The following is a 27,131-nucleotide window of genomic DNA, read 5'->3' on the forward strand; positions in this document are numbered from 1 at the left end:
CTTACGTTTTTGAATGGGCCGTTGACCTCCCTCCAACCCACAATGAGCTTGGCCTTCTTGTCTTAAATCTTCTGCAAGGACTTGAGCTCTGTTATCGAGCCTTCATTCAGCAGATTCAGAAGCTTCTCTCGGCCATTCTGGAGCAGATCTGTCCGCAGAGTCAACTCCCAGCCAGGCATGTTCTCGCAGCCTGTGGGGGTTTCCTGTGGAATTCACATAGACAATAAAAAACAATAAAAAACATCCAAATACAACAACCCAAGCAAAACCCCCCCCCCCCCCCCTTCCAAGGTGACCTCCGGGCACCGCAGGGGCAGGCTTACCGGGGTGCCGTTGGTGGAACTCTTTTACCAGTCTGGGGGCGTGGACATTCTCTTCTGGCTCCCAGGAGTTATCCTCGGGAGGGTAACCCTCCCACCCAATTAAGTATTGTAGTCTTCCCCGGTGGATCCTGGAGTCGAGGATCTTTGCGACAACGTATTCTTCTTCACCCTGTACCCTCATGGGTGGTGGTGGGGGCGAGTGGCGGCCTGTGAAGGTGTTCTCCACGTATGGCTTGAGGAGAGAGCAATGGAAGACAGGGTGCACCCTAATGGAGTCCGGAAGGTCGAGCCGGAACGTGACCTCGTTGATTTGTGCGGTGATCCGGAACGGACCCATGTATCTTTGGGCAAATTTTTTGGAGGGGACCTTCAATCTGAGGTTCCTGGTGGACAGCCATACCTTGTCTCCCACATGGAAGCCCGGGGTGGGTTTGCGACGTCTGTCTGCTCCCTGTTTAAAGCGCCTCTGGGCAAGCTGGAGGTTGTCTATAATGTTCTCTTGTGCCTCCTGTAGGGTTGTTAGGCGTTCGGCCACTGCTGGGAGGGTGGAGGCAACGGGTAGGTGGGGAATGAACACCGGGTGTGAGCCTGTGTTAGCAAAGAAGGGGCTGTGCTTGGTTGAGCTGTGCTCAGCATTGTTGTAGGCGAACTCGGCCGTGGGGAGATGATCGAGCCAGTCATCCTGCAGGTGGGAGCTGAAACAGCGTAGGTATTGCTCTAGGGTCTGATTAGTTCTCTCCGTCTGCCCGTTTGACTGAGGGTGGAAAGCAGAGGACAGGTTCACTTTAACCCCGAGCGCCAGGCAGAAGTTCTTCCAGAACTTTGAGGCAAATTGTACACCTCGGTCGGAGACCACGTCGTCCGGGATCCCATGCAGCCTGAAGACCTCTCTGAGAATAAGATCGGCCGTCTGTTTGGCTGTGGGTAGGCCTTTGTAGGGGATGAAATGGGCCATCTTGGTGAGACTGTCGACCACGACCAGGATGGTGTTCATCCCTTTTGAAGGAGGAAGGTCTACCACAAAGTCCATGGAGATCGAGTCCCAGGGGCGGGAGGGAATCGGGAGAGGTTGTAACAGACCCACGGGAGAGGAACGAGGAGTCTTATTGCGGGCACAGACCGTGCACGAGGAGATGTACCTCTTGATGTCCTCCCTGTATGTTGGCCACCAGAAGGAGCGGGAGAGAAGCTCCTGGGTCTTTCTTGTGCCAAAATGGCCGGCCACCTTGGAGTCATGGTTGAGTTTGAGCACTTCGAGCCGTGCGATTTCTGGTACATATAGTTGTAGGTCCTGATGAAACCAATGACCGTTCTTAAACGTAAGGCTGACATTGCCTGTGGGGTGGGAGAGGAAGGGGTCATTTTCATATCCTTCTTTGATTGTGCCCAGGAGTTCTTTAGAGTAGGTGGCCCCTACGACCCTTCTCTCGGGCAAGATGTTATTTTGGCCCTTGTTACTCTGTGAGGGCTCGGAAAACATTCTGGAGAGGGCGTCAGCCTTGCCGTTTTTTGATCCAGGACGATAGGTGATGAGATAGTTGAAGCGGGAAAAGAATAGGCTCCATCTGGCCTGTCTGGCTGAGAGTCTCTTAGCGCTGCGGATGAACTCGAGGTTCTTGTGGTCAGTTAGTACGATTATGGGGTTGGTGGCTCCCTCCAGCAGGTGTCTCCACTCGGAGAAGGCATCCTTGATCGCCAGTAGTTCTTTGTTCCCGATGTCATAGTTCTTCTCAGAGGGGGACATCTGGCGGGAGAAATATGCGCACGGGTGTAATAGCATCCTTTCCCCTGTCCGTTGTGACAAAACTGCCCCCACCGCAGAGTCTGATGCATCCACTTCGACTGTAAATGGGAGCTCGGGGTTCGGGTGGATTAGGATTGGGGCAGAAGTGAAGAGGAGTTTCAACTTGGTGAAGGCCTCCTGGGCCTCGGGTGTCCAGGAGAAGGGGACTGCCTTCTTGGTGAGTTGGGTGATTGGTGCTATGACCTTGGAGAAGTTCCGGATAAACTTCCGATAGAAGTTGGCGAAGCCAATGAATCTTTGTATCTCCTTCTCGTTTTTCGGAACGGGCCAGTTCATCACAGCTTGGACCTTCCCCGGGTCCATACTTAGGCCCTCTGGGGAGATGATGTATCAGAGGAACTGAGTGGTGGTTCGCTCAAACTCGCATTTCTCTAGCTTGATATAGAGAGAGTTCTGTCTGAGCCTCTGCAGTACCCTGCGGACGTGTTCGCGGTGCTGCTCGAGGTCTTCAGAGAAGATCAAGATGTCGTCCAGGTAAACGACTACAAACAGATCCAGCATGTCCCTGAGGACGTCGTTAATGAAGTGCTGGAAGGTGGCGGGAGCATTGCAGAGTCCGAAAGGCATGACCAGGTACTCGAAATGACCATAACGTGTCCGGAAGGCGGTCTTCCATTCGTCCCCAGGGCGGATTCGGACGAGGTTGTAGGCCCCTCGAAGGTCGAGTTTGGTGAAGATCTTCGCTTCCCGGAGTCTCTCAAGGAGTTCGGAAATCAGTGGGAGCGGGTACCGGTTTTTTACGGTTATGTCATTAAGCTTTCTGTAGTCTATGCAGGGACGCAGGGAGGAGTCTTTTTTCTCTACAAAGAAAAAGGGGGCTCCCGCGGGAGAGGTGGAGGGCCGGATGAACCCCTTCCTCAGGTCCTCGTCCAGGTACTCTTTCAGAGCCTTGAGTTCAGGCTCTGAGAGGGAGTAGATACTGCCAAAGGGTATTTCGGCCCCGGGCAACAGTTCTATAGGGCAGTCGTAGGGTCGGTGTGGTGGCAGCTTGTCTGCGTTTTTCTTGTCGCAGACATCCTGGAACTCTCTGTATTGAGGGGGGTAGCAGATCCTTGACCGATAGTTTTGAGATGGTGGTGTCTTCGGGTGGAAGGACGGGTTTGTGGGAGCAATTTAGCGTGCAGAACTCGGACGGGAATCGTATGCAGCGGGTTTCCCAGTCCACCGAGGGGTTGTGGGTGGCCAACCATGGGATGCCCAAGATCACTGGGAACTTCGGGGAGGCGATCAGAGAGAAGTGGATCTTTTCACGGTGATCTGGTTCTATGAGGAGTTGTAGTTCGGTGGTCTCGTGAGTGGCCGGCCCCGAGGAGAGTGGGGATCCGTCGACGGTTTCCAGGTCAACGGGGGCTGCCTTGATTGTCAGTGGAATATTCTTTTCGCGGGCGAAGGTTAGGTCCATGAAGTTGCCTCCCGCCCCAGAGTCTAACATCGCTGAACAGGGGAGTTGTCGCCCCTCAATCTCGATGAGGATGGGGACGATGAAGTGGGATCCATGAGCCGCCATGTTGTTATTTTCAGGGGCTGCTGGTGGGGTTGGAGTCTGTGGTTGCTCCTTTAGTTCCGTGACGGCAATAGTCTTTCGGATCTTATGAGGACATTTGATGGCAAAATGACCCGGCTCCCCACAGTAGAGGCAGAGGTTTTCGGCCAGCCGTCTCTCCTTCTCAGCTGGAGAGACGGCTGGAATCGGACAACTCCTAAGTGTGAGTTGTTTGATTTCTCAAAGAGCCTCATCTGCCAGAGATTTGTCCTCCAGCTCCTTACGCTCCACGCTCAACCTCTGAGGAATGGAAAAGGGGAAGAATTAAAAGAGAGAAATACATCATTTAATCCCACCGGAAAACAAACAGATAAAGGTCTGTCCAGTTTTATCTCCTTTATAATCACGTTAGAACCATAAATACATCTGTGGCCTCATCGATTATGGTGGGTGATCAGCAGGATAGGTGTGAGCAAGAGCACAACACAGTATCTGACACAGGAACGGCTGAGGCTCTGACATGTCTCCCAGCAGCAAATCTAATTCCACAGAATGTAAACCATTAACAATGGGAATATTTTAGTGCTTTGCCCACAAGATGCTTCCTGGACGGGCACCCTGCTGCACACGCAGTGAACCGATGTGGACTGTCCGCAGCTTCATTTGCACAATGTGCATGTAGCCAATGTCTCCAGTCTCATCTCAGATAATGTATTACTACTTTTACTACCCAGCGCTCTAACGGCTGGTTTTGACATGGACAGCTAAACCACTGCTGTGTAACAAACTGGTGGATTAGTGGCCCCAAAAACGTTCACTTTTTGTTTACAGAAGACTGGGCAAACCTTTTAAAATACTAACAAAAAGACGCCGCAGATTACACAAGCACGGTGGCTCAGTGGTTAATGGCGGCTCAGTGGTTAGCACTGGTGCCTTGCAGCGCTTGGATCCTAGGTTTGAGTCTGAACAAGGATGACATCTGCATTTGTTCTCCCAGTGTCTGTGTGCGTTTCCTACAGATACTCCGATTTCTTCCCACATTCGAAAAACATACTGATAGGGAACTGAAGTGATGGCAATGTGTGTAAAGCGCTGCAGAATAGGTTGTTGCTATATAACCAAGAGAAATAAAGAAAATTTTATGTTCTGGCCCAGCCTCACCGCAATCTGTAACCGAGTCTCCCCCAACTGCTTCATAAGCACAATGCGCTCTCGTCTGGGTGTGGTCAGTAGCGGCGACTCCAATTTTCCCATTTCTGTTAGGATTTTATCCAATTTGAGCACATTTTCCGCTAGGGATAGTTCTAAGTGGGAAAGCCAGAGCCTCCTCCTGTAAGAAAGCAGAATATTGTTCAGTAAGGGGCACACCCCGGCTAACCATACCCGCAGACCTAGGCACATACTTTTTTGCGATGAGGATGGGGACGATGAAGTGGGATCCATGAGCCGCCGTGTTGTTATTTTCAGGGGCTGCTGGTGGGGTTGGAGTCTGTGGTTGCTCCTTTAGTTCCGTGACTGCAATAGTCTTTCGGATCTTATGAGGACATTTGATGGCAAAATGACCCGGCTCCCCACAGTAGAGGCAGAGGTTTTCGGCCAGCCGTCTCTCCTTCTCAGCTGTGGATAGATACCTACGTAGAGCGTCGACCTGCATAGGTTCAGTTGCTGACCGGGGGTCGCGCTGGGCGGTGGAAGAGAAGGAATAAGTGGGTCTGTGGTCCAAGGACCAGAGTCTTTCTTCCTCTCGGAGAGTCTTTGATCTATCCGGATGCATAACTGAATGAAGTCATCCAGATCGTCCGGGGCCTCAACTCTGGCGAGTTCGTCCTTTATTAATTCGGACAGGCCTCGCCGGAATTGGCTCCTCTGTGCCGCTGGGTTCCAGGTGGTGTCCGTGACCCAACGGCGAAACTCGGCGGTGTATTCGGCGACGGAGCGTCTCCCTTGCCGCAGACTATGTAGTCGCGCCTCGGCTGTCGCACAGCGGTTGGGGTCGTCGAAGACTTGGCTCATTGCGGTGATGAAGTTGTTTAGGTTGTTCAGGAGCTGACTGTTAGTCTCCACGTATGGTGATGCCCATGCTAATGCTTCATCCGTCAGGAGATTGACCATGAATAGCACCTTCTTCTTCTCGGTGGTGAAGGGGGCCGGGTACATCTGAAAATAGATGCGGCATTGGTTTAGAAACCCCCGATACTGACGTCTATCACCGCCGAATCTTGGTGGGAGTGGCATGCGGGTGTCTGCAGCCGTGCCGCGGACGTCCAGGAGTTGCCTCTGTAGTTCAATAATCTCGCTCTGTTGGCTTTGGACTACGACTTGGAGCTGGGCAAATTTCTCCTGATATGTAGTACCAAATTCTTGAAGTTCAGAGACCTGCTTACGCAGAGTGGCCATTGCGGACTCCATAGTGTGGCTGATTATTCTGTAACAGTCCTACAGGCTCACCTGTGTCAGAGGACCGCTGGCTGGAGGTAGGAGTGGAGCGCAGTGGCAAGGACCGCAGGCAGGTAGTAAGCGTGGTCAGACAATCCGGATGGCAACGGTGGTAGCAGTTCAGTAGGTAGGGATAAGGCAGAAGAGTAGTCGGTAGGCAATTCCTGGTCAGCAGTGGACTTCCAGCAGTAGCAAGAGCAACAGATGAGGAGAAGCTTGATCAAGGCTCAGGAGCTCAATAATCAGCAAGCTAGAGTGCAAGGGGCTGGACTTATATAGGGAAGTACCAGGTGTGGGGAATCAAGGGTGATGAGCAAGGCTTGGCAAGACTGAGGTTAACTAATAGGTTTCAGGGAGGAATGTCCAGAGAGGATGGTAGCCTAGTAAGCAGGGCTACTGCCTGGGATGTGGCTGGTCACGGGTTCGAATCCCGACACCTACACAGAAAATACCCTCCTCCGCAGCCAGTGTCATACGGTTAGCCCTAAGTCAATTACCCTAAAATGGACAATGACAAAGTTCCAAAATCCCTCAGACCTGAACCAGATGACATCCACCGCGCCATTCATTCAGGATTCCCTTGTGCCATACAATACCACATACACAACCTTTCACTTACGTTTTTGAATGGGCCGTTGACCTCCCTCCAACCCACAATGAGCTTGGCCTTCTTGTCTTAAATCTTCTGCAAGGACTTGAGCTCTGTTATCGAGCCTTCATTCAGCAGATTCAGAAGCTTCTCTCGGCCATTCTGGAGCAGATCTGTCCGCAGAGTCAACTCCCAGCCAGGCATGTTCTCGCAGCCTGTGGGGGTTTCCTGTGGAATTCACATAAAGACAATAAAAAACATCCAAATACAACAACCCAAGCAAAACTCTGGGAAAGCTGGGTGATGGTTCCTGTGAGCGTTGTGCATCAGACATGTCCGTTTCATACAATGACTCTGTGTGTCTTAGGTAATACTCCCTGTATCAGGGATGACGTGGCCGAACAATATAGTCCGATGCAGGACCTTGATTTGGTCTGGTGTAGTTATTGTGTGTGGTTTTGATGGTAGGGCGTATGATGGTAATTTCCCCTATAATATCGGGGACGCCGCTGAAATTTCCACTCACCATTCACTGCCGGCGTCTTCTTGCTTGGCGTCCTCTGCCTAGCCTTCCGCGTCACGTGATACGTGTCTCGCGGGACTTGCTACTCACTGCCAGCGTCTTCCTGCTTAGCGTCCTCGACCGAGACTTCCGCGTCACATGGTACGTGTCTCGCGGGATTTGCTGCTCAGTCTGGTCTTACGTGCCGATAACTTTGTATGGAGCGCTCCAAAGTTAAGTTTGGTCCTTTAGTCCTGTGCACTAGGTCCGGATCTTTGTGTATGGGGGTGAACTCTGCCAGACGCGTTTCAGGGACCTCTCTCCCCTTCCTCAGTGGCTCAACCCCCATTCAAATGTCACTTCCTTTTATAGTTCACCTGGCATTAATGAAAATCTGGACGAAAATCCGCTTTATTCAATTATCTGAATCATTATGCATTTTATATGCGGTTTTTAATAACTTACTGCGTCTTTTGTTCCCATCTGTTTGCGATTTCTCTATAATATTACTATCTCATCAGACTTTAAAATATATACTAAAATATATATAATAATGTGACAATGTATATACACATATAAATATAGATATATGTCCATAATATCTATGTATATTTTGCAGACCACATTCAATACAACCATCTGCGATATAAAGTTAATTTAGTACAGAATTAACTTAATTACAGAATTATCCAAAATAATATATAATGTATAATGCTTTAAAAAGACAACCACATAAAAATATGTAAAATATAAAATCACTGCCAATCGAGGATACCCCGGAGACGGAGTATTCTAAAATACTCGAAATGTCTTGTTTCTGATTCTTGTTCTTATTCTTTCTGTTATTATTGTAGAGAAAGAGGGTGGGCCCGCCTCCAAGGGGAAATCAGAGTGCCACTAAATGGCCAAACATCTGATCTCCCATTGGATGGAGGGCACACCCCCCATAATCTAGAGGAAACCAAAAATTTCTAGTTCTGCATTCAAGCCTGTGGGTAATAGACTTCCAAACTCGTATATAAATCGGGATTCTGCCCTGGACATTTTTTCAATGTGTCTCCCTCCTCTCCAGTGTGTCTCTATCTTTTCCAGGGCCATGAAGGTTAATCCCGTCGGATCTTGGTTATGTGCCTCCTTAAAATGTTTTGAAAGCGAATGTTTCAAATACCCTTTTTTTATGTTGGACACATGTTCGGAGATCCTCACCTTCAACGTCCTTTTGGTTCTCCCTATATATTGCCTGGAACAAGGGCACTGGACAAGATATATCACGCTGGTGGAATTACAGGTCAAAAATTGTCTAATTTCCCAGGAGAAAGTGTTTTGTGTTGATTCTATCTTTTTAATATTCCTGGGGGCTTTTGTGACCTTACATCCGGCGCAATGTCCACATCTATAGAAGCCATCCAGGCTCATCCAATTGTTGGCTCCTGGTGTTTTCGTTGTTCTATTTTTAATAGATGGGGCCACTTTAATCCCCAAATTGGGAGCTCTTGTAAAGGTGATCTGAGGTCTCACCGGTACAAGGGTCCCCAATGTTTTGTCTTGTAATAGATGGTGCCAATGTTTTTTTATTATTTCTTTGATGTTTCTATATTGTGTGTTAAAAGGGAGTATAATCCTAAATTGAGGTTCCTGTTGAGTTTTTTGAACAACCTTATTTGTTAGGAGGGAATTCCTAGGTATCTTTTTCACTTTTTCCAGGGCATCCTCTAATATCAAGCTTGGGTATTGTTTTGTCATGAAATTCTTTTTCATAACGGAGGCTTCTTTATCAAATTGCTCGTCTTCGGTACAGTTCCGTTTAAGTCTTCGGAACTGTCCGAATGGGACATTGAGTAGCCAACTGGGCAAGTGACAGCTTGAATGCAAAATGAATGAATTTTTTGTGGATGGTTTCTGATATGTTTTACATATATATTTATTCTCTTCTTTTGTTATTGATAAATCAAGAAACTCCGTGTCCACAGAACCCACATTGGCAGTGAATACAAGATTAAAATCATTTCTATTTAGTGTAGTAATAAACGAATGTAAAACTTCCTTTCCAAATTAAAATCACATCGTCTATAAAACGAAGCCAGAGCACCAGGTCGCCCCCACGGTGTGGATCAATAGCAGTTTGTTCCCACTGAGCCAGGAACAAATTTGCATAACTGGGGGCGAACCTGGTGCCCATGGCAGTCCCTCTAATTTGTAAATAATAATTGTCTTCAAAATAAAAATAATTATGCTGCAAAATATGTCTGATACCTTCTAAAATAAAGTTAGTTTGTTCCAATTTTAATGACTTGTCCTTCTGTAATTGTAGTCCAATTGCCTCTATCCCTTGTTCATGATTTATCACTGTGTATAATGACTGGATATCTAATGTTGCCATTATCCAGTCTGGTTCCACAGTGAGACCCTCTAGTATCCCTATAATCTGGGTCGTGTCTCTTAAATACGATGTTGTCTTTTTTACCAGGGGTTGTAGCCATACGTCTATATATCTAGAAAGGTTCGATGTTAAAGATCCTATCCCTGATACTATGGGGCGGCCCGGAGGGCTCTCCATATCCTTATGTACCTTAGGAAGGCAATAAAAGACTGGGAGCCGTCCGGGCGTCCCCATAATAAAATTGAGTTCCTGATTCGACAGTATGCCCATCTGGGACCCTCTATGGCAATAATTCTGTAATTCTTCCTGGAACCTTTGGGATGGATCGCTTTTCAGTTTTTCATATGTTGAGACGTCTGAAAGCTGTCTTATACATTCTTCTTTATATTTTGTGGTCTCCAAAACTACAATTGCCCCGCCTTTGTCTGCGGGGCGTATGGTTATCTTTTCATTTTTTTGAAGCTCCTTTATGGCGGCTATCTCTTTATTACACAGATTCTTTTTATAATATTTTTTATCTTTCATTTTTCTAAGGTCTGCTTCCACATTTTTTTGGAAGCTACCGATCTCAGGACCTATCTCGTTTCTTGGAAACTTTTTTGACTTATTCTTCAAATCTGTGTGACTAAAACTGTCTACTACTTGGGCACTCACCATTATTGGGTTTTTTATAAAATATTTTTTAAGGCAAAGATTTTTAATAAATTTCTGGATTCCTATATATGTATTAAATTTATCCAATTGTGCACTAGGGGCAAACTTCAATCCTTTATTTAGCAGGGAAATTTGTGGTTGTGTCAAAACTGTACTGCTTAAATTGATAATATTTGTTTGATCATCTGTTATACAGACGTGGACAAAATTGTTGGTACCCTTTGGTCAATGAAAGAAAAAGTCACAATGGTCACAGAAATAACTTTAATCTGACAAAAGTAATAATAAATTAAAATTCTATAAATGTTAACCAATGAAAGTCAGACATTGTTTTTCAACCATGCTTCAACAGAATTATGTAAAAAAATAAACTCATGAAACAGGCATGGACAAAAATGATGGTACCCCTAACTTAATATTTTGTTGCGCAACCTTTTGAGGCAATCACTGCAATCAAACGCTTCCTGTAACTGTCAATGAGACATCTGCACCTCTCAGCAGGTATTTTGGCCCACTCCTCATGAGCAAACTGCTCCAGTTGTGTCCGGTTTGAAGGGTGCCTTTTCCAGACTGCATGTTTCAGCTCCTTCCAAAGATGCTCAATAGGATTGAGGTCAGGGCTCATAGAAGGCCACTTTAGAATAGTCCAATTTTTTCCTCTTAGCCATTCTTGGGTGTTTTTAGCGGTGTGTTTTGGGTCATTGTCCTGTTGCAAGACCCATGACCTGCGACTGAGACCAAGCTTTCTGACACTGGCTAGTACATTTCTCTCTAGAATTCCTTGATAGTCTTGAGATTTCATTGTACCCTGCACAGATTCAAGACACCCTGTGCCAGACGCAGCAAAGCAGCCCCAGAACATAACAGAGCCTCCTCCATGTTTCACAGTAGGGACAGTGTTCTTTTCTTGATATGCTTCATTTTTTCGTCTGTGAACATACAGCTGATGTGCCTTGGCAAAAACTTCGATTTTTGTCTCATCTGTCCACAGGACATTCTCCCAGAAGCTTTGTGGCTTGTCAACATGTAGTTTGGCATATTCCAGTCTTGCTTTTTTATGATTCGTTTTCAACAATGGTGTCCTCCTTGGTCGTCTCCCATGTAGTCCACTTTGGCTCAAACAACGACGGATGGTGCGATCTGACACTGATGTTCCTTGAGCATGAAGTTCACCTTGAATCTCTTTAGAAGTCTTTCTAGGCTCTTTTGTTACCATTCGGATTATCCGTCTCTTAGATTTGTCATCAATTTTCCTCCTGCGGCCACGTCCAGGGAGGTTGGCTACAGTCCCATGGATCTTAAACTTATGAATAATATGTGCAACTGTACTCACAGGAACATCTAGTTGCTTGGAGATGGTCTTATAGCCTTTACCTTTAACATGCTTGTCTATAATTTTCTTTCTGATCTCTTGAGACAGCTCTTTCCTTTGCTTCCTCTGGTCCATGTCGAGTGTGGTACACACCATATCACCAAACAACACAGTGATTACCTGGAGCCATATATATAGGCCCAATGGCTGATTACAAGGTTGTAGACACCTGTGATGCTAATTAGTGGACACACCTTGAATTAACATGTCCCTTTGGTCACATTATGTTCTGTGTTTTCTAGGGGTACCATCATTTTTGTCCATGCCTGTTTCATGAGTTTATTTTTTTACATAATTCTGTTGAAGCATGGTTGAAAAACAATGTCTGACTTTCATTGGTTAACATTTATAGAATTTTAATTTATTATTACTTTTGTCAGATTAAAGTTATTTCTGTGACCATTGTGACTTTTTCTTTCATTGACCAAAGGGTACCAACAATTTTGTCCACGTCTGTATCTAGTGATGGTGTTAGTAATTGTGTCTTCTTCCTTCCCCTTCTAACCTTCTTCCTCTTGTTTGATAATTGTGGTATGGAATGTTTTGAATCTCTCTCGGTTTGTGTACTAGTGATGTTCCTTGGTAATCCCTCTGTCCTTGAGTACGTGTATGTGTGGGGGAGTGATGTTGATGTGAATCCTGCCTGTCTTGTTGATGATTGTGTCTTAAGTTGTACGGGTGACGTTGTGGGGTATGTGCTCTCCTGTTGTGATTCGGGGATCGTGGTTGTCGGTGTTTAGTCCTTGGTGAGTGGTGTGGGGGAGTCCTGTCTAAAAAAGGTTGCTGTGCAAGTGTTTCGAATCTATTTCTGATTGGAATGTTGGGTCTTATCTGTTCTGTTGAAATCTCATCCAATATCTCATCATTACTACCATGGTTCTCATTTCTGTTAGCTGGTTTCATAACGTTACTATATTTCTTACTTTTTTTTGCAATTATTTCTGATTCTGCTCTATCTAAACTCTTGCAAATTCTTTCTTGCCATATATTATAAGTGCTGTCTTTAGGTATTTGGTCTATTTTAATTCTCATTTGATTAATACTATCTGTTAGGGATCCCAAAATCTGTATTCGTCTCTTAATGATGAGTTCCATTAAGGTACGAGACTGTGTATGGAGAAGATTCTCCCATTCTAGGATAAAATCCTCACCATACAGGTCCTGTGCAGGTTTTTTGTTTAGCCTTAGACCCTTTGGAATCTGATTCTGTTCTAGGTATTGGCGTAATGATTTTATCTCCCAGTGTTGCCTGAGCTGTTTCAATACCAAATGTTCTAACTCTCTGAACAATTCATTATTTGATTTAGCTTCAATATTATGTAACTCTGACTCAAATGTAAAAGCATCTGCTTTTTGCTTTTTGAGTTCAATGTGATTCCACATATCCATACTACAATAGAGAAGGGAGCTAAATCCACGAATGGGTGAAAGATAAAATGTGATAACAATGGAGTGGATAGCTCACCTTCTTTATGGTATGGTACTGGTGCTCTAATCAAAAAACTGATCACCCAATCAGTATAGAGGTTTTTAAAGATAAAAAATGTAAGACTGGCACTCAGATATGTGGGTTCACACAGACAGTAGCAATTTATTACAGCAATATTAATATGCACTAAAAACACACATGAAGATAAAATACAATAATAAAAATATAATTAAGTCCTGTGCAAAAATCGCAGATGCTATGCACACTGGTGCAGGCTGCACGTGATGTGCAGATATCTATTCTTCTAACAAATTTGGCTTATAATAGCACAATACGTTATCGAGGTATGTATCCAGGTATAGGACTGGAGAAGTTGGAATAAATGTCCGTTTCATACAATGACTCTGTGTGTCTTAGGTAATACTCCCTGTATCAGGGATGACGTGGCCGAACAATATAGTCCGATGCAGGACCTTGATTTGGTCTGGTGTAGTTATTGTGTGTGGTTTTGATGGTAGGGCGTATGATGGTAATTTCCCCTATAATATCGGGGACGCCGCTGAAATTTCCACTCACCATTCACTGCCGGCGTCTTCTTGCTTGGCGTCCTCGGCCTAGCCTTCCGCGTCACGTGATACGTGTCTCGCGGGACTTGCTACTCACTGCCAGCGTCTTCCTGCTTAGCGTCCTCGACCGAGACTTCCGCGTCACGTGGTACGTGTCTCGCGGGATTTGCTGCTCAGTCTGGTCTTACGTGCCGATAACTTTGTATGGAGCGCTCCAAAGTTAAGTTTGGTCCTTTAGTCCTGTGCACTAGGTCCGGATCTTTGTGTATGGGGGTGAACTCTGCCAGACGGGTTTCAGGGACCTCTCTCCCCTTCCTCAGTGGCTCAACCCCCATTCAAATGTCACTTCCTTTTATAGTTCACCTGGCATTAATGAAAATCTGGACGAAAATCCGCTTTATTCAATTATCTGAATCATTATGCATTTTATATGCGGTTTTTAATAACTTACTGCGTCTTTTGTTCCCATCTGTTTGCGATTTCTCTATAATATTACTATCTCATCAGACTTTAAAATATATACTAAAATATATATAATAATGTGACAATGTATATACACATATAAATATAGATATATGTCCATAATATCTATGTATATTTTGCAGACCACATTCAATACAACCATCTGCGATAGAAAGTTAATTTAGTACAGAATTAACTTAATTACAGAATTATCCAAAATAATATATAATGTATAATGCTTTAAAAAGACAACCACATAAAAATATGTAAAATATAAAATCACTGCCAATAGAGGATACCCCGGAGACGGAGTATTCTAAAATACTCGAAATGTCTTGTTTCTGATTCTTGTTCTTATTCTTTCTGTTATTATTGTAGAGAAAGAGGGTGGGACAATAATAACACAGGCGCACTGAGGGAGTGCTGAGGAGGCGAGCCTCCTTATCTCAGAGCGCCTGCGCCGAATCAACACAGGCGTGTGATTTTTTTTAAATGCTGACAGGGCCGGCCGGCGGAGATCGCGGCTGGCCCTGTCAATCAACACAAGGAGGGGGCGGTTTTCTGCGGCTGCTACCAGCAGTTAGACGCCCTACTTGCTGGTAGAAAGGTAATTAGCATATCATAAAAGTACGTTTTTGGCTAAATTTACTGAACGAAAATTAACATAATGTATGGTAATATGGCAGGATAGGGATTATAAGTAGACAAAAAATATATATATATGCGTTTAGTGGGGTGACAGAAGCCCTTTAAGGGCTCATGCAGCCCACAAACGGCGGGTTCGCAATACACAGGCACCGGCCGTGTGTGCTGTATCACAGATTCAAGCAAATGGGTCCGTAAGATATGGAAGCCCACTGAAGCACTATGGAGCGCTTCTGTGGGATCTCAGTCTGTGCTTCTACACCACCAAAAAATAGAACATGACTTAATCTTGTGGATCGCGGACCCATTCAAGTGAATGTATCCGCAAGCGGTGGGCACACGGCCAGTGCCTGTGCATTGCAGCCCGACATGAACCCTAAGATGCAGAATTACTACAGAAGACTGAAGGTGGAGACACCAGTTATCTGACAATCCAGGGAACAGCAAACTCTATCCCTCCCCCCTCCCCCCCTCTCACCTTGATGAGCAGCACAGCGTGGCTACGGCTGGAGCGGTTGTTCAGTTTGGTGCAGGCCACTGTGCGGTTCTGGGTTGCAGTAATGAAATGTTCATCAAAGTCTGAGAAGGTGTTGATGGTCTTCTGAGTTACCCCCGGGATGAGGATATTGTGGTCTTTGTCTTCTCGGATTGTAAGGGCCTTGTTCGTGGGCTCCAGAAGATCCATCACCTGAGAAGACAGATGTTAGACAGTTCTCGCAGATATGGATAATCTCTGGCAGGGCAGCACGCAGGGACCCACCTTCTCCTGATAGATCTCCACATAGGACATGGTCATTGAGTAGCTCCAGTTCTCCTCCTCAAGCTTATAATTTGCCTCCCGAGTCATCTACAGCAGGCCTCTCACAGCTCGTGGTATGACACCCGGTTCGCTTGGGCTCCCCAGCATTGTGTGGGTCTTACCTGGAAAAGATGACTTGTTATACAGAGTCCAGGACTTCAATAAAGTGGACCTCCAGGACACTACATACCCGCTCCTGTTGGTCCATAGGCAAACACACTGGCATTCTGCCCAACTAATAAGTGAGGAAGAAGTGGATACACAGAGCCGTTGTAGATCTCACACTGGGTGGCATTGTCCCCATAAAAGGCATCAACGCTGAGGAGCACAGAAAGGGTCAAAACCCCAAAACTTCATATAAGATCACGAATTTCATTTCCGTCACCCAGCAGGTTCTAAATTACCAACATAACATTTCCTCACTGCTGGTGACTGAACTTACTGGTACTGCATGGTTTTCAGCTGGTTTCTGCAGTTTACAATCTCCAGTGACTGCGAGTCCAGGCCCCGGACACAGACCTCATCTTCCCCCTTCTCCATGTACGGCCGGAGGCGCACCGCTACTCGCACCTGGAAAGGTGAGGGCTTCTTATTCAGTCACATTCACCCCGTGGCTATCCATGATGCTTACTCTCTTCGCCATGTTCATGTTCTGTCCCCACATGAAGGCGAATGAAGGTGTAACTGATAATGACCTTGTGACTGTCCTACCTTCGTATCCAAGCAGTGGAGCAGACCGGACCGGCAGATGCTCAGGTTAGATGGATCCAGACGCAGACATGAGGATGCAATCAAACGTGGATTTATTTGATCCGGAGCAGCAACATACGGTTATACAATACAGGGATGCAGTAGCAGTGTAGATGCTGTAATGTGGATGTCTTTCCGGAGGCAACTGCTGAGGCAACTGCTGGTCAAAAACTGATGCCTTACCAAGCCAAGATGTGTGTCTCCAGTCACAAGGAGTGCAGCACTGAAAATGGCTACAGGAAGTGACCGGACCAAGGCTGCTAAAACCACGCCCAGAAAGAAAAACTTTATAGACAAGGAACAAGGCGTGCAGCATACAAATTCCGGCCAGCAGATGGCAGCAGAGAAACAATACGTAGAAACAACATAGTAAAAGGAGATATAATAATACAGTGCATTAATTAAATTTGAAAGAAACAGCACACTCCCCGTCTGAAATTCACTTTGGGGATTTCACTATGACGAATGTCCATAAAATATAAACAACCTGTAAAAAAAAACATGTTAGAATGCAAAACATAGTCCTGTTTTCAACTTGGAATGGAGAAGATCTGCGAAGCTAAATACAGTCCTGTTCACCCGTCAGGGACGTTCTCGATGGGTAGTATTAAGATGAGTTCATTGATTGGTCTTGAGAACGTTTTAAGCTCGCCTTTCCTGAAGATCTTCAACTCCACCTTCCGGACCTTACCATCCTTGCTAGGGAAAACCTTTGAAATTAGCCCAACGGGCCAGTCAATCCTTTCGGTTTGTTGCTCTTTCATCAATACAAGGTCTCCTTCCTTCAAGTTTGGTTTGTGGTGTTGCCATTTTCTTCTTCCTTGAAGAACACTGAGGTACTCCTTTCGCCACCTGTTCCAGAAGTAATCTGCTAGATATTGTACACGTTTCCAGTGTTTTTGATAGATGTTCGCATGAGTGAATTCTCCACTAGGAATAAGCGTACGCTCAGTTTTTTGGGTAAGTAGAATAGCCGGAGTCAGAATGGCTGGTGTCTCAGGATCCATAGACACTGGCACAAGGGGTCTTGAATTGATAATGGCTGAAACTTCAGCGAGAAGAGTAACTAGTCTCATGTGTGAGTCTAGACGAGTTTACATCCATCAACATAGAATTTAAGATGTTGCGTGAGATGCCGATCATTCTCTCCCAGGAGCCCCCCATGTGGGAACTGTGAGGAGGGTTGAAAATCCAGGTGCAACCTTTTTCCGCCAACTGATCTTGAATGGACTTGGTGTCGATGTTAAGTTCTCTACAGGCTCCGATGAAGTTGCTTCCCTGGTCAGACCTCAATTGTTTTACTGGTCCTCTGATTGCGAAGAACCGTCTTAAGGCATTAATAAGGCTGGATGTGTCCATAGATTCTATCACCTCTATGTGAACTGCTCGCACACTCATGCAAGTAAATAGTACGGCCCAACGCTTACTGTTTGCGTGACCGCCGTGGGTCCTGCGTGCGGATACCATCCATGGCCCAAAGACATCTAGGCCAACATAGGTGAAAGGCGGCTCTGTACATAGTCTATCTGCAGGCAAGTCGGCCATTTGTTGGTGTAGTTGTTTTCCTCTTGCTTTACGACAGTGCACACACTGATGCAGTACTTGGGCCACACGTTTTTTCATACCTATTATCCAAAGGCCTGCAGACCGTAATTTGCCCTCAGTAATTTGCCTGCCTTGGTGTTCGGCCCTTTCGTGGTAGTGTCGGATTAGCAAGATGGTGATATGATGTTTGCTGGGAATGATGAGAGGATTTTGTTCTGCAATTCCCAGGTGGGCTTGATTCAAACGACCACCAACTCTCAGCAAGCCAAAATTGTCGATAACTGGATTTAAGTTGGCGAGAGGACTTTTTAAAGGAATCTGCTGTTTGTTGTACAAACACTTCCATTCTATGTTGAAATTTTCCTGCTGGACGTGACGTATTATGAGGTACTCACTATGAGAGAGGTCCTTAGCAGAGAAGGGTTTATGGCAGGCATGCCAACCATGACAATCTTTATCTTGGTGAGTATTATGATAACATCTTGCAATGTGCACTAACCTTGCAATAGTTGTGACGAGTCTCATCCAACTGGAGAAACGCTCGAAGCGCTGACAACCGAAGCTGGCTGTTTGCTTAGTTCCAGTGACTAATGCGCTAACTTCAGCACGGATTTCTGGATCATTTTCCGGATCCTGGATGCTGAAAGCTTCCTGTACATATTTGTCCGCCTCTTCAAGCAGAAACTCTGGACCTGTAAGAAGGACATCATTAAGAGATACACCTTGATGTTTGGCGCTTGAGTCGAAAACAACCATAATTTGATTAGGTTTCCGTGGGTGATACACTCCAAATGAAGGCAAGTACCAGCACTCGTCGTTCTTCCCTAAGGATGGAGCTGGTTCTGCATGGTTGTTGCGGAATATTTTGTCAATAAAGGCAACAATGTGTTCTCTCATCTCAGGCTTACTGTTCATGGTACGCTGAAGAGAGTTAAATCTAGACAGAGCTTGTTCCCTATTGTTCGGGAGTCTCACCCTGGTAGCTCGGAAGGGTAATGGAGAAACCCAGTGATTGGTTTCGTCTTTAAGGAACTCATTTTCCATTATCTTGATAAATTCTCTGTCTTCTACTGACAAAGCTACTTTATCATCGTCCTTGCTTGTGTGAAAGACTAATCTTCCCAAGTTGTCGGCAAAGAAGGGAGGAATGTCGTCAGGTGGTTGTATGAGGTCTGGAGGCTTCTCTTTCACCTCGTAGTGATGAGGACAAGGCTTAATGCAAGTTGTGCGTCCATCTCCACGCACGTACGTTTTGAAAGAGTGGATTCTAGGTTGATCCAAGCATACATTTCCCATGACTACCCATCCCAAGTCCAGTCTCTGGGCGTATGGTGCATAGTCGGGACCATTACACTGTTGACGCACCTTGTGTACCCTTAGATTGTCTCTGCCAAGCAGGAGTAGAATCTCGGCGTTGTTGTCCATAGGTGGGATAATGTTGGCTAGGTGCCTTAGGTGTGGATGGTGAAATGCAGCTTCCGGGGTAGGAATTTCATCCCTATGGTTGGGTATTTGATCACATTCGATCAGCGTCGGTAGAGGTATTTCTGTATTCCCACTGACGGAACAAGCAATGAATCCTTGTGCCCTCCTGCCGCTAGTCTCTATGCGACCCGAGCAGGTGTTTAAGATGTAGGGTTCTGACGGTCCCTTTATTCCAAAGGCTTCAAAGAATTTAGGTCCTGCTAGGGAGCGGTTGCTTTGGTCGTCAATGATGGCATACATTTTTACTGCCTTTTCTGGTAGCCCCTTTGGGTAGACCTTGATTAGGCATATGCGGGCACAACATTTCTCACTCTGGCCCTCCCCACATACATCCAAGCATGAGCAGGAAACAGCAGTGGCTGTGTTGGCATTATTTTGGGGCTCCCCGCCATGACTTGGAGCGGGACTGGTGGTGACAGCAGCCGGTGAATCCCTTGTGAGTGGAGTTGGGTGCATAGCCGAGGCGTGTCTTTCACTATGACACTCCTCACACTTGATAATGGATTTACAGTCCTTAGCCATGTGCTCCAATGAAGCGCAGCACCTGAAACATACCCCAAGCTCGGTGAGGACTTTCTTGCGCTCCTGTATGGTTTTGGATCTAAATCCTCTGCATTTGTTCAGTGAGTGTGGTTTTTTATGAATGGGACATTCACGATTGAAGGCCTTGTCTCCTGATGAGGTAGTGTACTGTTTACCAGTGGGTACTGCAGATGATGGTAGGTTAGTCTTTCTAACATTCACGCTGCTCTTAAAGTCTCTGTGTTTATGCACAATACTTTCATACCTTGATGATGGTGTCACTGAAGCTGTAGTATTGAACTCCAGGAAGTCGAGGCTGGGGTCATTCCTCATCTGGGACTGTTTATCGATGAACCTACAGAAATGAATAAATGGGGGAAAGGTGACGTCATGCACTCTTTTGTACCTTGAGACGGATGCCGCCCACTTCTCTTGCAGGCTGTATGGTAGCTTCACGACAATTGGGTTCACCCCATGGGCAGTATCCAGGTAGCACAGCCCGGACAGACGAGGATCTCTTTTGGCGAGCTCCAGTTCCATGAGCAAATCACTTAAATCCTGAAGCTTGTGGACATCCTTAAGACTGATCTTGGGAACGTTCTGCAGTCTCCTGAATAGTGCCTTCTCTATTGCTTCTGCACTGCCAAAGGTGCGTTCGAGTCTTTGCCAGGCTGTAGCGAGACCTGCTTCTGCTTGTCCCACATAGACAGTTCTAAGGCTCTTGATGCGATTTGTGGAGCCTGGGCCCAGCCAGTTGATCAAGAGGTCGAGCTCCTGCTCTGCGGTTAGGTTGAGGTTGGCAATGGCGGCTTTGAAGGTTGCCTTCCAGGCTCTGTAGCTCTCCGCACGGTCATCAAATTTTGAGAGACTGGTGTTAATTAGCTCTCTGCTCACCATAAACCTGGCAAACTCAGACATATCTGATCTCTCACTGCTTGTTGCCATGACAACTTGTGATGCCCCTGGGGCGTATAGGCTGTGTGGCGTGAAAGGGTGAGATGCTTCCGGGTAGAATGATGTTGCTGCAGGGTTGAGCTGTGGTCTAGCCTCTGTAGATTCTGATGACTGCCGCTTGAGCTGTGGAGGTAGGCCAGGAAACACCTGGTAGCCATCTTGCTGTAATAAATGCCCTTGAGAGGGCGCGCCTGGGCAACTGTTATTGGGTTGCTCAGGTGCTGTGGGTATCGCTGGCACTGCAGGTAGAGATGACTTGGAGGTTTCAGTGTTTGCTTGGACAGTACTGCACACTGGGGGCGGTGCAGATAACTGTTTCAGAACGTAGTCACTGGTGCGATCAACTGGATCGTCTATCTCCTCTGGTGGTAAGCAGACTGAATCAAAGCCTTGGCTCAATGCTTGCTCAAGTAGTCTTACCTTTGCTAATGCAATTTCCTCTTCCCTCTCTGATTCAAGGATCTTTATTCGAGCCTCTGCTTCTGCCCTCTTGGCCGCCGCCGTCTGTGCTTCTGTTCTCGCAAGGACTTCTTTTTCGGTGAAGGAACGCCTCACTTTGGATAGCTCTGCATTTATGCGGGCCTCTAGTAATCTGTCGCTCAGGGCGGAGCTTCTAGAGCATGATGATCTGTAGGACCGTGAGGAATGTTTGGATGAATGCGATCTGTGTGATCTAGTTTCTTGCAAATGAGAGATGCGGAGTTCCACTTTATCTTTAGCGTCCAGCACCATGGCGTCTCTTTGTCTGTCTATTGATTCTGCCTTGCACAATTCTGATGGGGCTTCTTCGATATTAGAGTCTTTTAGAAAGGTTATATACCTTGTGGACAGTCTCTTGTATCTTTCATGGGCTGAGTTCAGCCGCCTGACGGCAACTTGTAAACTGGTGGCATCGCCTGAGGAGGACTTAAGTCCTGATATGAGGGAGGAAACTCGTTCCCATAGCTCTTCCAGGTTGTCACATAGCTCATCTTTCCTGGTGTGATAATTTTCCGTGATCTTTATAGTTGGTTTGAGAGAGCGCCTTGGTCGCGTGACTTGGTCTGCTGGAAGTGTGGATTCTACCTCCAGCTCTTCATAATGATCAGTATCAGGTTGAATTTCCTTTGTTTCATCACTGAGGAACTGTACGAGGTCCTTTTCGGCCATTTTGATTTAAGCTTCTGCTCCGTACAGTATTGGAACGAAGTATTATGTGAATCGACTTCGCATTTTATCCGAAGTCGATTCGCTCATCCCTAATCACAATCTGTATGGACTGTGGCAATTTCTCATCATCCAGCCCCATATTTGTTCTCACAGCTTTAAACCAGAACATTAGTATTCTCCGCAGGGAAAAAGGGCTTCCCCGGTGGCTCATATCCAGAAGGATCCACAGCCAAATACAATTCTCCCTCCTCCTCCAAAACCTGACAACACCTCACAGTAACTGGAGAGGGAACATGACCGAACTAAAGAGGTAACTAGGACGACTTCTAAGCAGCCAACTGAGACTCAAAAACTAGCAACTTAAAGGGGTTCTACAGTTCTTTTTAACTGATGATCTATCCAGAGGAAGAACTACAGGACCCCTTTCATACTTCCTATCAGGGATAGGGTTTCCTCCTTCATTAACTTAATACAATTCTGATATAAAGATTAAGAGGACAGCTTTTTCTTGCACACTACACAGACCCTCTCCTTAGCTCTAGAGCAGGGATGGCCAACCTGCCACCCCTTCAGCTGTTGCAAAACTACAACTCCCAGCATGCTTAGAGACCTGAACATAAACCATAATCTCTATCAATCATCCATGCAGAAAAAATAAATAAAAAAATGCCGGGCACCTTACCCTTGTACTGGAGTGTACTGCTGAACTGCTTGCATCATGGTAGTACAAGCTCATGGAACCAGCCACGTAACAAGCACACAGCGTTCAACCTCAGTTGCATGGTTTGATGCAAGGAACTGGCTGGGCTTTTCTCCTGGCATGCACTTGTAGGCTTCTCCCACATATGGCCTTCATCAGTGACCGCTTCCTTTGCTCTGCTCATGGACCGGAAGTGATGTTATACTCTGGGGTGAGAATACACAGAGGTCCATGCCACGGATGGGCATTCAGGCACAGCCCACAGACATGCAAGGAACCCTTCCTTTAAACAATTCTGGTTTGCATTGTCTAGAGGAGGAAACGGGTCTCTTCAAGGGTGCTGTCATAAGGCAAAGGGGAAAATGTATACCTGGTACATATGTGGCCAATAGCAAGGGGCTTGACGCCTAATTGTTTATACTGTAGAGGACATTGTGGCCCAGGGGTTGAGGGAGAAGGAGGCCACACCACCCACAGTCAGCGCCACACTGAAGCGTTCTGTGATAGTAGGTCAGGCTACACACAGGGACCTCCACGCTGGTTTGTCCTGGGTATTCTGTGTATTCGTAGCTGATGCTTTTGGATTACAGTTATTATTCCCAATTACACGCAGCAATTTTCATTGATATTTCTATAGCTTTCTCACGCGGTTGGAGAAGATTTAAATTTAAAAAAATTATAGGTTTTATTAACACAAAGTTCAGGCTTCACAAAAACATACACGATATGACGTCACTGCGCCGGCCCGCACATCGGGGACGCGCTGCAGACAGGCGGGAGATGCCTTTGATCTCCCGCCTGCTGCCCTTAGCATTCCGGACAGTGCGATTGTAATCGCACTGTCGGAATGCGCATAATAGGAGGAGGGGAGGCTTCTCCCCTTCTATCATGCGTAATTATCTCCAGCAGCGCTGGAGATAATTACAACAAAGGGCTCAGATTCTGTTGAATCTGAGCTCTTTGTATCCATCAGGATGACCGGACCCTTGTCCAGTCATTCTGATGTAATTAGCCAGATTGCATCGGTTTGAATGCTTGGGGCACATTCAAACCGATGCACCTGGTTTCAGGTGTAGGAGGGGGGGGATACGTATAATATACATGAGTATGGATGCTTGGGGCACATCCATACACATGTATATACATTAATATTAGGGATATAAGGGGACACAAGCCCCTACATTATAAGGGGACACAAGCCCATATATCCCACAGGGGCCACCATGAGCCCCTGGGGATCCCCATGAGCAGACGTGCGCAGATGTTGGGCACATCTGCGCACATCATCCCATGATGCGGTGGATAATGCATGCACATATACCATACATGCCCGCACATGTTTGCAGGCATGCATGGATATATATGCATACGGCTCAACCGTTCCTCAACATGCTTCAACCTGCATTACTCCCCAGGCTGCCGGGGCTACGTTTTCTACCCAGGGCAGGGCGGTCTGTTCAGTCTCCCTAAACTGATTCATCTTATATACAACAGTGGTTACATGGTGTAAGTATATGGAGATCCTATAGACACATCTGTATGATGCCTGTGTAGGGTGGGGTGGGGGGTAGGCGGCTCACTGCACAGATTCAACCAAATACATTAAAAAATGATAATAAAAATAATCCAAAAATAAGACAACGCTCCTGCCATCGCCGACCTCACACTGAGGAGGGTAAAGAGTCACAATGAGAGGTGGAACACAAGGAGGATGCCAGGCCCCCCACTAGCCTCATGTACCAGGGGGTTGGTGGAGACTATAGGAATGTACACGAGGCAGTCGAATAAGAGGTTTCATAGAATCCATGAGGTGAAGGCTTCTCAGTGAGAAGTGAAGGGTCCTGGGGCGTCTTCATCTTTTTACTATTCTCAGGATGTTGGCCTGTGGAGAGGGAGAACTGTCAGTATTGGATCTTCACCCTCACACAACAGAAGTAAAACTCCTATCATTGCTTGTATCTCATTAGAGCTGTAACCATACACAAAACATGGAGTCTTACCTCTAAAAATATGTCGACAAATTTGGTAGATATCCCTTCTATAGAGGCCAGGTCCTCCACCTGAAAAATAAATAATTTCTTTAAAAAAAAAAAAGAAAAAAGGAGTTGTCCCTTCTTGCTGTTACGAAGACAAGATGAGACTAATAGGAAACCACCAGGTGGCGGATTAACAGCGGAGCAGGCTGTCTTTGCACCGTTTCGGTAGTTCCCACTGCAATGCATGAGAGCTATGTAAACAGCGAAGCAAGCCATAGTGCGAGTCAGGGTAAGCGTATAGCTTTACTGTGACACGCTGTTTGTGGCTCCCTTGTTATCCAGCCACCTGGTGTTAGGCTCTTAGGCCAATCTGACCATCGGATCGGTGAAATGGGACAACCCCTTTTAACCTTGGCCTGCACAATAAGTCTGTCTTCCATATCATTTAGAAACACTCAATGTCAGTTTACAGCAGGTGGTCCCGGTCTTTAAACCTGTGCCAATGAATATTTACGGGGCTGTTTTAAAGGGGTTATCCAGGAATTTGATATTCATAGCCTATCCTCAGGCCATGGTGCTGGAAGTCAAACCCAGATTGATTGGATAATCAATGACGTATCCTGAGGCCATCAATATTAAAATTCCTTTAAAGGAATTGCCGGGCCAGTCACAGGTAATATACTTACCCCGTGCCGCTCCTAGTCCATGCACACTGATGAAAACATCTGGGGGGGTGGAGCAGCCAATGGCAGGCGCGGACGAGCCTTCCTGGCGTCACCTGCAATGCTATGGAGGCTCGTCCCCACCTGCCATTTGCTGCTTCCCACACCAGATGTTTGCCGAAATGGGATAACCCCTTTAAGCTTGCTGCTGCAGTGATCAGGCATGAGGTTGTCAGGTGCCCAGCATTCAAGGGACAGAGAGAAGACCCTAAAGCCCAGTTACAGTTGACCAGTATAGTATAAGAAGTGATAAATAATGAAGTCCTACTGTAACAGTCCTACAGGCTCACCTGTGTCAGAGGACCGCTGGCTGGAGGTAGGAGTGGAGCCCAGTGGCAAGGACCGCAGGCAGGTAGTAAGCGTGGTCAGACAATCCGGATGGCAACGGTGGTAGCAGTTCAGTAGGTAGGGATAAGGCAGAAGAGTAGTCGGTAGGCAATTCCTGGTCAGCAGTGGACTTCCAGCAGTAGCAAGAGCAACAGATGAGGAGAAGCTTGATCAAGGCTCAGGAGCTCAATAATCAGCAAGCTAGAGTGCAAGGGGCTGGAATTATATAGGGAAGTACCAGGTGTGGGGAATCAAGGGTGATGAGCAAGGCTTGGCAAGACTGAGGTTAACTAATAGGTTTCAGGGAGGAATGTCCAGAGAGGATGGTAGCCTAGTAAGCAGGGCTACTGCCTGGGATGTGGCTGGTCACGGGTTCGAATCCCGACACCTACACAGAAAATACCCTCCTCCGCAGCCAGTGTCATACGGTTAGCCCTAAGTCAATTACCCTAAAATGGACAATGACAAAGTTCCAAAATCCCTCAGACCTGAACCAGATGACATCCACTGCGCCATTCATTCAGGATTCCCTTGTGCCATACAATACCACATACACAACCTTTCACTTACGTTTTTGAATGGGCCGTTGACCTCCCTCCAACCCACAATGAGCTTGGCCTTCTTGTCTTAAATCTTCTGCAAGGACTTGAGCTCTGTTATCGAGCCTTCATTCAGCAGATTCAGAAGCTTCTCTCGGCCATTCTGGAGCAGATCTGTCCGCAGAGTCAACTCCCAGCCAGGCATGTTCTCGCAGCCTGTGGGGGTTTCCTGTGGAATTCACATAGACAATAAAAAACAATAAAAAACATCCAAATACAACAACCCAAGCAAAACCCCCCCCCCCCCCCTTCCAAGGTGACCTCCGGGCACCGCAGGGGCAGGCTTACCGGGGTGCCGTTGGTGGAACTCTTTTACCAGTCTGGGGGCGTGGACATTCTCTTCTGGCTCCCAGGAGTTATCCTCGGGAGGGTAACCCTCCCACCCAATTAAGTATTGTAGTCTTCCCCGGTGGATCCTGGAGTCGAGGATCTTTGCGACAACGTATTCTTCTTCACCCTGTACCCTCATGGGTGGTGGTGGGGGCGAGTGGCGGCCTGTGAAGGTGTTCTCCACGTATGGCTTGAGGAGAGAGCAATGGAAGACAGGGTGCACCCTAATGGAGTCCGGAAGGTCGAGCCGGAACGTGACCTCGTTGATTTGTGCGGTGATCCGGAACGGACCCATGTATCTTTGGGCAAATTTTTTGGAGGGGACCTTCAATCTGAGGTTCCTGGTGGACAGCCATACCTTGTCTCCCACATGGAAGCCCGGGGTGGGTTTGCGACGTCTGTCTGCTCCCTGTTTAAAGCGCCTCTGGGCAAGCTGGAGGTTGTCTATAATGTTCTCTTGTGCCTCCTGTAGGGTTGTTAGGCGTTCGGCCACTGCTGGGAGGGTGGAGGCAACGGGTAGGTGGGGAATGAACACCGGGTGTGAGCCTGTGTTAGCAAAGAAGGGGCTGTGCTTGGTTGAGCTGTGCTCAGCATTGTTGTAGGCGAACTCGGCCGTGGGGAGATGATC

At 46.7% G+C, this 27,131-nt stretch overlaps 2 protein-coding genes and 1 long non-coding RNA gene across 3 annotated transcripts in view; all 3 read right to left on the reverse strand.

The window, feature by feature from the left end:
* The window catches only part of LOC122923273, a 42,644-nt gene extending 27,425 nt beyond the window's left edge, over positions 1-15,219 (reverse strand). The window contains exon 1 of the mRNA XM_044274057.1: positions 15,124-15,219. The gene's annotated coding sequence lies outside the window, so the exon portion shown is untranslated. The remainder of the gene's footprint in view (positions 1-15,123) is intronic.
* Position 15,220: 1 nt separating this feature from the next.
* On the reverse strand, positions 15,221-16,256 carry LOC122923274 (kinesin-like protein KIF22). Its single transcript, XM_044274059.1, has 4 exons — positions 15,887-16,256; positions 15,635-15,762; positions 15,406-15,566; positions 15,221-15,333 (listed from the first exon to the last, which is right to left on the reverse strand). The coding sequence occupies exons 1-3, from the start codon at positions 15,982-15,984 to the stop codon at positions 15,493-15,495; spliced, it is 300 nt and encodes a 99-aa protein (XP_044129994.1). The 5' UTR covers positions 15,985-16,256; the 3' UTR covers positions 15,221-15,333; positions 15,406-15,492.
* Positions 16,257-23,918: 7,662 nt separating this feature from the next.
* LOC122923275 lies at positions 23,919-26,301 on the reverse strand. Its single transcript, XR_006387259.1, has 3 exons — positions 26,145-26,301; positions 24,550-24,609; positions 23,919-24,431 (listed from the first exon to the last, which is right to left on the reverse strand). It is a non-coding gene; the product is annotated as an uncharacterized LOC122923275 (long non-coding RNA).
* Positions 26,302-27,131: the final 830 nt, after the last annotated feature.

This window comes from Bufo gargarizans, unplaced genomic scaffold (assembly GCF_014858855.1).
Source record: "Bufo gargarizans isolate SCDJY-AF-19 unplaced genomic scaffold, ASM1485885v1 original_scaffold_1426_pilon, whole genome shotgun sequence".
NCBI lineage: Eukaryota > Metazoa > Chordata > Amphibia > Anura > Bufonidae > Bufo > Bufo gargarizans.

Bases quoted from the DNA above. Each gene is read 5' to 3' on its own strand.
- LOC122923274 (XM_044274059.1), bottom strand. From the start codon at position 15,984: ATGGAGAAGGGGGAAGATGAGGTCTGTGTCCGGGGCCTGGACTCGCAG. The intron at 15,763-15,886 runs GTAAGTTCAGTC...TGTGCTCCTCAG, and splicing joins CTGAAAACCATGCAGTACCA to CGTTGATGCCTTTTATGGGG. The intron at 15,567-15,634 runs GTATGTAGTGTC...CATCTTTTCCAG, and splicing joins CTATGGACCAACAGGAGCGG to GTAAGACCCACACAATGCTG.